Here is a 12,105-nt window from a genome sequence, read left to right as displayed (position 1 = left end):
GAGGAACTACTTATGAAACAAGGCCTAGGTCTTGAGGACAAGACCATGGGAGAGGGGACATCGTGTTACGACCCAGCACGTAGGCTGCAGGTTGGGCCGGCTGCATGGAGCCGCCGGGCGGCACAGGCATGACGGGCCACGGAACATTGGTCGGCACGACAGGACCAATGGGAAGGACGCTCAGTTATTATAAGTGAGCATGCACAACGCTCACCAGTGTTTGGAAGTGAGCATCGAGGATGCTCACCTCCGCGATAACTAGCAACCGTAGTATATAGGGACCCCCAAATTCGCTTCATAGATAGCCTCTAGCTCCTTAGCTTTCAACACAGATCATTACATTGAATAAGCCTCGCTTACAACTCTTTGACTCTGATCACTTGGTTACGGTCTACGACCTATTACCAACGTAACACCCAACTGCTCAGATTGACTGCCCTAGTGGCTCTGCCAACATAAACTACGACTAGTTTATCCCTTGGGAACCTTAGCCGTTACAATAATATACCTCCCTTCTGTACCTCACACCCCCCAGGGCCTTCCCTTATAAGCCTGGGCTCCCAGCTTAAACCTGTGACCTTGTGAAGGACTTATTTAAATGTGACGGACTAGCCCAATTAGGCTATCGCGGGTGCTAGCCGCAGTCGTCCTAGGGGTTACCTGGAGCCCTATAATTAACCGTGGAGCCAAAAGGGTACATATTAAATAAGTCCCTTGTGACTGTTTAATCTAGCATTATACAGACTCGCTACCATCGCTAGGTCTAGGCTCTAGCCTGAGACCATAACAGCTTTATAGTATTCTTCTTAATTCTCCCCCTTATTTTTTCTTTTTTTCTTGCTTTTTTAGCTATTTTATTAAGTTTTTTAATTTTTTTAGTATTTTTAGCCTTTAATAATATATTTCTTTTCTTATTAATATCCTTTATAATAATAGCCTTTTTATTACCCTTTTAGGCTTATTAGCTTTAATCCCTAAAATTATAATAAATAATTTACTTATATTAGGCTTATTACCTTTTTTAATATTAGTTATAATTATAGTTTCTTTTTTAGATTATTAACTATTAACTAAGTCTAATATTAGTAAGCTATAATACTTTAGGGAGTAATATAAAGCTAAAAACTTATAAGTAGTTACTTTATAAAGTAATTTATTTAAATTAGGTATATAAAAGTAAAATAAGGTAATTATAAGAAAGATAATAAGCTTTATAAAAGTTAAGACTTTATTAATTTATATTATATTAAATTACTCTAAGTTTTTTAGGGTATAACTTATATAGTTATAAGTTATTATTATTATTATATATATACTTTTACTAGTATATAAAGTTATAAATCACTTTTTAAGCTAGTAAATTTAATGTATTATAATATATATATTATTTTTTAAATTATATATTATTATTAAATTAGCTAGGTATAGCTATTAATTGTGTTATTAGTAGGTCTTGGTGATTAACTAGCCTTTTTTTTATTTTTTTTATTATAATTTAATAGTATTTCTTAAACTATTTAATAATTATAAGCTACTTATAGAATTACCTTATATTTTTAGCTGTAATTACCCTTTAATTTTAGCTTATATAAGAGTTTTTTAAATACTTAAATTAAGCTATTATAAGCCTTATTAATTTAAGTATTATAGCTATAATTATAAAGCTAGCTATATTATTTAAGGTAATTTATTTAGTTATAATAATTAAATTATTATTAAATTATATTATTTAAGGTTAATTTAGTTATTTTAAGCTTTATATAAGTAATTAACCTTAATTAAGTTAAGAATTTAAAGGGTTAAGTTCTTTATATCTTAGAAGTTAATATTAAGTATAATTTTTATATTATTTATTATTAAATTTAATTAATAGCTTATTAAAAGCTTTTAAAGCTATTAATAAAAATAAATAATAGTTTTATTAAGCTTTTAGTTATAATATTAATAATTAATAATAAGATAAGTATATAATAAGATAAATTATTATTAAAATTTATAAAGTATTTTATAAAAATAAAGCTATATTATACTTTTTTAGGCTATTTAAGTAAGCTAATATTATTAATTAATTAAATTAATAGCTTAAAAGAATATTTAATAAAAAAGCCTAATAAAATACTTTTTTTTAATATATTTAATTTATTACTTAACCTTTTATTAAGCTATTTTTTTAAAATAATTATAATATAATTTTATTATTATTTAATAAATTACTTAAAAAAGTATAATAAAATTACTTATACTTATAATTAAATAGCTTTTAAGATTATAATATAATACTTTTATTAGATTATTAATTAGCTAATTAAAATAATAATAATTTAAGAGAAAATAAAAGGCTTATTACTTTATTTAATTAAACTATTATTAAAATATATAATAAATAATAACGCTTTAATACTTATAATATATATTTTTTATTTATTTTTAAATATTTATAAAGTTATTAAATTTATTAGTAATTATAAGCTATTTAAACGCTTTAAATAGCCTTATAAGGTTATTTTTAAAAGTATAATATTTCTTATTATTTATAATTTATAGTTTATTACCTTATTAATTCTATTTAATTTAAGCCTAAATAATAATAAATAAATAAAAATAATAAAGCTATTATTAGTATTTTAAGAAAATATTATTTATAGTATTTTTTAGTATAAGCTTTATATTTATAATAATAATTAAAGGTTTTTAAATATTATTTTACTTTTCTTAAAGCTTATTAAGTAATATAAGTATTTAATAATAACTTTTTATAATTTTTAATAATAAAAAAGTAAATATAATACTTATAATTATATTTTAATTAATAATAATAATTATTTAGGTAAAATAAAAGCTATAATAATTAGTTTTATAAGTATTATTAATCCCTAAAATATTAAGAAAATACTTTTATTTTTTAATATATTTATTAAAAGTTTAAATTATAACTTAAAGTTAGCTCTTATAAAATTTAATTTTATAAAGTATATTTTTAGCTTTAAGTATTATAATAAAAGCTTATAAATTATTATAACTAAAAAAAGCTATTAATAAAAATAAAAATAATTATTAATAATATTATAAAGTATAAAATAAGGGTTTTTTAGGCCTTAAAAGTATAAAAAGTTTATAGCTTTATATATAGCTATAATATTTATTTAATTAATTTTAGTTAATAAGCTTAATTATTATAATATATAATAATAATAAATTAAATATATTATTAGCCTAATAAATTAATTATAATTATATATAATATTAATAATCTAATAAGTTTATATAAAGTTTATATTTATATAATAAAATACTTATAATTAAAATAAGTAATTAATTTACCTTATTAAAATCCCTTTTTAAAGCCTTAATAATATTAAATATTATTAAGAGCTATAATTATATATAAATAAAATATATATAGCCTAATAGCCTCTAAGTAATTTATAATAATTACTACTTAACTTTTTTATAAAGCCTATTTTATTTTTATAATTAAATTATTATAAAAAGGTATAAATATTATAAAAAAATTAAAAATCATAAAAAGTAAAAAGTAAATAATTTTTAAGCTTTTATAATAACTTTCTTAAAAAATATTATAAGCTTTACTTATTAATATAATAAAATTATTATAATAATTAATAAAAAAGATAAAAGTAATTATTTTAATAATTAAAAAAAAGTAAAAATAACCTTAATAAAAATATTAAAAAGCTTAATTAATTATATTAATAAATCTAATAATATTATTAATAATATTAAAGGGGAGAAAAATCTATTATAATCACCTTATAATATAAGATTTTTAGGTTAATAATTAATAATATAATAGCCTTAATTAAGGCTTAAAAAAACATAAAAAAATAAGAAAATAAGTAAATATTATAATTCTTATTTAATTATATAAAAATTATATATAAGGGCATGGCAAGAGGGATATATATGTATTATCTTATAGGGGCGCTGTGGGTTACAGCGTCCATGCATACAGCTCCTAATAGATGTACTCTTCTTTCAGACTCGCGACGACTACCAGAACCTTGCTTCAGGAGAATATGCTCATTGCGAAAGGGTTTGCGGAAGACCTTGACGAAGACAAGTATTCCTTCACGCTGATCCACTGTATCCAAACACTGCCATCAGACTACATTCTACGGAGGGATTTGATACAGTTGGAGGCTCTCTTGATGAAAAGGAGGGTTGGAGGTATGCTTAGCCTCGGGGCCAGGCGAGAGATTTTAGCAATAATGAACAAGGCGAATAGCATTGACGACACGCTTGATGTTCTCCGAGAGCTGTACGCTAAATGCAGTCACAGAATTGAAGAGGAAATTTGATAAGGAGAACGTTCCACTGGGTTAAATGTTGCAAAGCCTTTAGCTGTAGAATTTCTAGATTAGGCAGGTACAGAAGATGATTCTGTTCATGCCCATTCCTCCATCACAAGGAACCCTTACCCTGAATGTCGTATGAACAATCGCACATGCCCAGAATTTTCGTCTTTCTTTATCGCCAAAGTAGCACCAAATCTGTGGTTACAATTGTCGCTCTACAGTATTTGTTCCTCAGCTACCCTCACTTCAACTTTCATCCCCCAGGACTGGTCCTTGCCAGCCCAATTCTTCTTCTTCCCTGACTTTTCAATTACTTTCAAGTTATCCGTCACAAGCTTCTTCAACTTCTCCGGGTCGTGCTTGACCTTTCGAATAGAAATCTTGAGCACAAGGCCTTCCTTGGTTCCCTTTTTCCCCAGGGTCGACGACCACGACGAGGAGAAGAGAACCTTCAAATTGGCCGGGTCCACCTTGCCCGAGGGATACAAGCAGGTTATAACAAAGCCAACCCTTCCCAGGTACTGAGCCCACCAGACATCCTCTGGGCTGATGATGCCCCGGAGGGCATCGCGGAACTCCACCTCGCGGGGTGGCAGTTCCCCGCGATACCGAGCTTGCAGCATGAGAGCGAGCCGCGCACGGTCTTGGTGAGACACGCCAAGCGTAGATGCCAGGATCCCGGAGCTCGTCGAGTAAAGCGCCGCCGTGGAAGCCGTCTCTTTCGACATGAACATGTGGACGTACATGACGTTGGTAAAGGCCTCCATGACATGGCCGCCAAAGTCTGGCGGGAATCTCCTGGTAGCGTCCTTGGACGGCTTTGGGATGGCTCCCCTGATGAGCTCTTGGATCTGGAGCCTGGATCCCGGTGCAAAATTCCTGGTGATGACCTCGAGAGGGGCCTCTCTTCGGATCCTCGCAGCAAGTTGTCTGAACAGGTATCCCTCCCGCACACCACCCTGGCAGAAATGCGCTTCCCTGATCCCAAGAGGGATCGCCTCGGCAAGAACATTGACCAGAAAAGCGACGGCGGGGACCTGGGAGCGTCTTCTATCCGAGATGCGAAATATATCACGAGCCGCCTTGGCGGCCTTTTCTATCGACTTTGTGTCTTCAAACTGCTCTCTTCCCACAGTGTAGCCGTTGATGATTGATATGGGATAGTGTTTTCCTTGGGATTGGTTGAGGTACAGAAGTAGGTAACCCCATCCTCGGAAGCCACCTCCAGAGAGATAGATGCGGAATCCGCCTTCTCTCTGCGCCTCCTCCACCATGGCCTGAGGGACCTGAAGCCGCTGGTACGCATCCCTGAAATTACTCACCATTTCTTTGCGCAGCTGCTCTACCGCGTGGTCGGCGTCCTTTTCATCCTTTCCCTTCCTGATGTCGTCGAGCGTCTTGGTGAGGGCTGCCGCTCCGTATGGAAAGCTAACACTCCCGTTTGTGCTCGTCCTGATGTGGCCCTGCCGGCTGATGATCCAGGTAATCTGGGTGCTGCCTCCGCCGAGATCCATGACGAGTCCTTCCATGGTCAGGAAGCCACTTGCAATGCCCAGCGCGCCTATCTGGCCTTCCATTTCCTTTTCAATCAACTCGACATTCTTGCCGGTGGCTTCTTTGATGGATTGGAGCAGCTGCGCCGAGTTCTTGGCCAGGCGGGTGGCTTCCGTGGCCACAAGGTAGATGTGCTCCTCGGGGACGTCAAAGTCTTTGCACACCACCATGAAGCGTTGGAGGACTTCGCACACGGCGGTGATGGTAGTCTCGGGTATGGGGATCTGGTCCCCGGTCTCGGGGTCAAACTGCGCGTCGTAGAGGGAGATGGACGAGCGGTATACTATGACGGGATTGAGTATTCGGGCCAATGGGTCGGAGAGGTCGGTGATGGAAAATCGAATCCCGTTGCTACAGTCGCAGACAAGAATACGAATCTTTGATTAGTGGAACGCCTGGTGAGCGGTAGCTGCGCGCGGAGCTTGACATGTCAATACCTTCCCATGTCAACGAGGCCAACCAGTTTGTCTCGATGGCCCTGCCAAGGCGGGTGGCCATCTCCTGTTGAGGAGGAGACTGAAAGTTCATGGCTGCTTGATAGCAGCGGGGTTTGCGGAATCTCGGGAACGTCGACTTGCTCAAAGTCAGAGAAGTCGGGGCTGTCGCATCGCGCGGCCATGGCGAGAGAATACTCGTGCTCTGTACACTTGGACCGAAGTTGGTGAGCAGTGAGTTTCTAGCGAGAATAAAAGAGCTCTGTCAAGTTTGTGCCATTTCTGTCCGAGTTGAAACGTGAAGCCCCCTGGACCTGTACCGGGTACTTGGCAACGAGCGTCAATGGCTGGGATTTAAGCTTTTCGGGCAATTAATTGACGCAATTGGTTTCGAGATGCTGGTGTGCTCGGTTTTGAGATGGATTTGACGCTAGCCTCTTCGGCACGCAGGAATCGAGACGGGATACAATGGAAATGCTGCAAAAAAAAAAAAAAAAAACAGGAAATCGGAATACATGTCCTCCATTGACCAGACATTAGGGAATTGGGCATTCTTGTGGACTACGGAATCGCTGCCAGATACTGGCAGCAAACAGACGCGGCCATGAAGGTTCCCGACCCGTCTGAAAAAGACTGGAGCGTGTCGCAGCAAACAAAGCGGTCTGGGATGAACTATTGACGTCTGGTGCGTCATATATGAGTAGCACCCCGGCAGTTGGCTTGTTGGATCCTTGGCCAATCCGACCCATGGCTCGCCCTCCACCAGACGCCACCAGACATGGACTTGACGCTTTGCTCCAATGAGGGAAGCTTACCCTGGTACTGATTCTTGGCCGTGTATTGAGTCTGGTGCATAAGCACATGTAGCTTCAGAATTTGCCTGTCGAACTTGTTCCTCTAAATAGTTCTAATACGTAGCCAACAGCCATGACTGGAGAGACAATGGTCCTTTGCGTTTTTTCCTTTTCAAATTTTTTTTATAAATTTCTTTCACTGATATTACTCCGAGCCATGGTGCTGGAATAATGACAACACTGCGACTGTTTCAGAGTCATGGGACGAGGAATCGGCTGGGGTCTGTTGGATTATTTCTCCATTCAACTTGTCATCGCCTGGCATAAATGGAACACTATTACAACTTCAATGCAGGTGCCGACGGGCTCTTCACTTCCACCAGCAACTTGCCCTGGTTCGAACCATTGTACAAGTCCACCAAGGCCTGCTCCGCGACGGCCAGTCCGCCCTTGACGATTGTCTCCGTCTTCTTCAACTTTCCCTCGGCCAGCCATTGCGACAGCTCTCTCCGGATCTCGGGGATGCGGTCCCGGTGGTCAAACACTATAAAGCCCTGCATCCTGATTCTCATGGTAATCACCCTGGCAATGTTCTTGGGGCCGACGGGGTTGGCCGAGTTGTACTGGCTGATTCCTCCGCACATGACAAACCGCGAGTGCTCCTTGGCCCGCGCCAGACACATGTCGAGAATGTCGCCGCCCACTGGTCCTTGGTCAGTGACAAACATGGCAGAGAGACGGGAGTCGCAGTGACGGGGTGGACAAACCATTGTCGAAATACACGTCAATGTAGCTCTTGGTGGCGGCCTTGAACTGGTCCCTGAAATCAGACGCCTTGTAGTTGAGCGCAACGTCGAACCCGAGCTCATTGACAAGCCAGCTGCACTTGGCGTCGGAGCCGCAGATGCCGACAACGGTTGCGCCCTTGATCTTGGCAATCTGGCCGGCAACGCTGCCCGTCGCGCCCGCGGCGCCGGAGACGACGACGAGCTCGCCGGGCTTGGGGTCGCCGATCTGCGTCATTCCCCACCAGGCGGTCGCGCCGGTGAGCCCCAGGACAGAGAGCATGTCCTGGGGTTCGTTGGCGTTGAGGCCGGGGAACGACGACGCCGGCTCAAACTGGCCCTCGTCGAGGACGGCGTATTCCGTCCACCCGGACATGGCGCTCACGTAGTCCCCGGGGGCCGCCTGCTTGCTCTTGGAAGCGAGAACGCGGGCTGCCGTGGCTCCTCGCATGACCGCGCCGAGCTTCACGGGCGGGAGGTAGGAACGGACGTCTTGCCCACGGGGCTCGTCAGCATTCAATGGCGCTGGTGTTGTTTGGGATCCATGGACACATCATTGACTTCTCACCGTTTAACCAGCCGCGCATGGCGGGGTCCAGGGACAGATAGACCGTCTCGACCAGAATTTGGCCATCTTGCAGATCGGCGGGCGACGGTAAAGGCGTAGTCTTTTGGTGAAAAGTCTGGCCGGGAATAATGGCACCGGTTGGCCGCTCGGCAAGGACCACGGACAGATTGTCTTGCTTCATTGTCGCTGCGAGATGGACCAGGACGGGCGTATTGACATGTCCAGACGGCCAGGCGACATCGTTTATAAGCGTCCTCCAGAAGTCATCTATCCACTTTTCAGCCACGCCAGCAATATCGAGATTGGTAATACAACAGTGCTGGCGTTCGGCTGAAGTAACTGGAATTGTTCAAGTATGAGCACGGCAACCCGGAGACGTTGCCGGATCGGGAGCTGCTATGTTGTAAACCTCGGGAAAGCCCACTCGCCGTGGTGCGTAAATAAACGAGTCGAAGCTAAATGAACGAAGTGTGGGGAGATCGACGTCGGGATTGATGCTGTCATGAAGCCCGGTGTCACTGCCGAGGCTGCAACGATGCTCCGAGGTCACCGAACAAGCTTCCATCTCTCCACGGATGCTTTCTAATGCGTCGAGTACATGTAGGCATGGCTCGGCACGGGTATGCAAATCACGTACATGTTTGCGTTCCAATGGGGTGAAATGCCAGTATTTTCACCGGTAGTCGATTGATTTCTTTTTCTACTACGGCCACTGTGCATCCTTTGACTTTGTAATTGAATCGGCCTTACGACACGGCATAGCTGTTTTTTGCGGTCGCCCATGTTCAAAAGACGTCAACTGATTTAATTACTGTCAAGTAGTCCAATTTTTCATGCAGTAACCTGTCCGTGTCTTCACCATTCCCCCCGGAGAGAATGCCATTATAATCCTGTTGCTGTTCCGCGACAGCCACCAGTTACGGCCACCAAAAAAAAAAAAAAGACTTTGCTGGGGCAATTTGACTTGGTGACAATCTGGAGGCCCACAGCGAATTCCAATAACCAATATAACCGAGCCTTTGAAACATTGAACCCATTTTATGAAAAGCGAAAGTCCCGACTTGGCAACGTCCAAGTCACCAATCCGTCAAGTCACGCACGGCGTTGTTGGTTACTTGTTTAAATGCAACGCGTGCTTGACCTTGTCCATTGTTGACTCCTTCTTGTCATGTTTGGCCTGCTGCCCAGCCGGTGGGTTTGCTACCGGCATCGTCGGCTCTGGCTTGTCTGGATGCATCTGGTTCACATGGTTAGCGAAAAACCTGGCCAGTTGTTGGACTATTTGAAGCGCTGCATACTCTCTCCTCCTCCTCCTCGGCGTGCTGAATCAGGTCGTGGCCCTCGATTACCGCCTCATCCGTGAGTCCCGTCTCGTAATCCGGATGTCTTGGATTGGGATGTGGGTGTGCTGGATCGCTCATTGTGTATTGATGTATTGAAGATGATTGTAGCTTTTTACGTTGCAAGTCAGATCTTTAGTCTCTTGGCCAAAGAGTTGAAAGGTATTCGAGTCAACAATTTGCCACCGGGGCACAGCTTGACCGTTTTATAGCTTCCCCTCAGAAGCATCATGTGCCCGGCGAGAGCATGCCGCCACAGCAGTCAGCCATGTTACAACGGCAACGTCATAGCTTCGTAATGTCCAATAAGATGTTCTATCCCGCCACTTGATCACACCATTTCACTTTGATCCTGTGTCTCTGCTGCATAGTGCGGATTGGGACTGCAAATGGTAACGCCGTCCTGGTTTTGGTGTGAATGACGGGCAAAGTTGAGTAACGAGGCTAACTTTAGGACAGTGTGTAATATAAGTGGATGTTTTGGGCGTGGCTCAAGGGTGATTGTCGTGCGTCATGACATCAATTGCGCTCAGCATCACTGTTTAATACTTATTCTAGAAGCAAGCTCGTTTAAGCTCGACCGGGTTCCAGGAGTAAAATAAGTGTAGGGATGAGACCATCATATCAGATACGATTGTCGATTTATTTGGGCATTTTGAGAGCCCTTTCCTTCGATTTATACTACTTGCTCAGCCTACAAAGACTATCTGGATCGTTAATGAGCTCGTAAATCCATCTAGGTTTGTTTATTAGCCTCTTTGATGATTTACTTTTACTTCGAGAAATCACTACGTTGTCCTCGCGACGGTCTAACATGCCAACGTTGAGTGCAGAGATCTGATACAAATGCAACACACTGCGACTAGAGAGCCTATATGTAACGGCTGGATTCCTCAAGGAATTAAGTACTTAGGGTTTATCTTGGCAGAACTACCCGTGCGGGGGGCATACTCGGATATCCTGATACCCTATTGTCACAAGAAGAACGAGCTCTAATTGGACAGCAAACACACCCCCTTATATTTCTGTTGACACATATGGCCTCTGGTAAATTAATCCGATATCGGGAGAGCAGGTTTACTACACATTACATACACTAGGCACACAGCCAAAGCAGTATTGTTCCACTACATTTGAACCAGTTTTTCGTCAATACGTGATCAATTTGCCAGTGGGCAGTCAGTTATTACCATATCCGAATCACGCCAAAGATTTGTTCGCAAGTGGATTCTATATGCCAGTCTTTCTAAAGTACTTGGATTGGTGTAGGCCAATAGGGAGACAACGGTTTCATCTATTTAATACCCATAGTATAAATTATTTTGTGACTAATATAATATTCGTAAAAGGTTGACTTTTACTGTATCGGACTGAGGCTCGTACCGAATCGTTTCGGCTCCAGTTCATATCGTCATCCGCCATGAAATTCTTGACCCCGACAGTCCACCGAGATATGCAACACTATTATACAAGATAGTCCTGTCATGGTTCATGTCTACGATGAATCCATAAGTCGATCTCACATTAATAACGGAGAATCTCGTATCCGCTATTAGGCAACTCCGATACCCAGACCACCGACGTCCAGTTTGGGCTGATGTAATCTGCATTGATCAGAAGAATACCCTTGAGCGGACCCAGCAAGTTTCCGTGATGGGTGATATCTATCGCTTAGCAAACCCGGTTTTCCCATTTCTTGGGCTTGAAGAACTCTATAGCACCTATGTCCTACAACAACTGGACTTTATTTCTGGTCTGATCAATGTTGATTTTGGCACGGGCTCGTTGACGCCCAGATGTGCTACAGAGTTGCACTGGGTGGACTTGAGTCACGAGATCCCACTTGGAAAGAGAGAACTTACGGCTCTGTATGAGCCCATATGTCGCCCATTGTTTGGGAGACTTTTGATTCGACAAGAGATTGGACTTGGCGGACCTTCTGCCGCCCTACTATGTGGTCCCAAAGGCCCCAAAGGGATAAATTGATCAGACTTTTGCCCTGCAATTTTTTTATTCTTCCGGAAGCCGCTCTCACGAACACTGGATACTACTTCTCGTGTGGCTCCTCGTGATAGGCTGCAGATTGTTGATACCGTTGTCTTGACTTCCAAACGACGCATTTCTCTTACTTCCCTCAGACAAGAAACCAGAGGTGCGGAGTGTTTCGACCCAAGAGATAAGCATTTGGTGTTCTCAACCGGCTAGACGAAGATGAACAAAAACTCGGCATTATTCCAGACTATGGCAAGACAACTTCGGATCTGTATATTAATGTAACATCGTAGCACATGGCACATTTCGAAGAGCCCTATTT

General features: G+C 41.0%; 3 protein-coding genes across 3 annotated transcripts; all 3 read right to left on the bottom strand.

The window, feature by feature from the left end:
• Nucleotides 1-4,531: 4,531 nt before the first annotated feature.
• Nucleotides 4,532-6,489, bottom strand: RTG2_1 (Retrograde regulation protein 2; the record flags this gene model as incomplete). Its single annotated transcript, XM_014684259.1, has 2 exons — nt 4,532-6,221; nt 6,308-6,489. The coding sequence occupies 2 exons, from the start codon at nt 6,487-6,489 to the stop codon at nt 4,532-4,534; spliced, it is 1,872 nt and encodes a 623-aa protein (XP_014539745.1).
• Nucleotides 6,490-7,436: 947 nt separating this feature from the next.
• Nucleotides 7,437-8,632, bottom strand: curA (NADPH-dependent curcumin reductase; the record flags this gene model as incomplete). The annotated part of the gene is made up of 3 exons (XM_014684260.1): nt 7,437-7,801; nt 7,866-8,375; nt 8,452-8,632. The coding sequence occupies 3 exons, from the start codon at nt 8,630-8,632 to the stop codon at nt 7,437-7,439; spliced, it is 1,056 nt and encodes a 351-aa protein (XP_014539746.1).
• Nucleotides 8,633-9,562: 930 nt separating this feature from the next.
• G6M90_00g113610 (uncharacterized protein) lies at nt 9,563-9,872 on the bottom strand (the record flags this gene model as incomplete). The annotated part of the gene is made up of 2 exons (XM_014684261.1): nt 9,563-9,688; nt 9,750-9,872. The coding sequence occupies 2 exons, from the start codon at nt 9,870-9,872 to the stop codon at nt 9,563-9,565; spliced, it is 249 nt and encodes an 82-aa protein (XP_014539747.1).
• Between the last annotated feature and the right edge of the window lie 2,233 nt (nt 9,873-12,105).

The sequence above is a fragment of the Metarhizium brunneum genome, chromosome 7 (assembly GCF_013426205.1).
Source record: "Metarhizium brunneum chromosome 7, complete sequence".
NCBI lineage: Eukaryota > Fungi > Ascomycota > Sordariomycetes > Hypocreales > Clavicipitaceae > Metarhizium > Metarhizium brunneum.
Note: the sequence above shows the minus strand (reverse complement) of the source record. Positions and strands in the feature narration are given on the sequence as shown.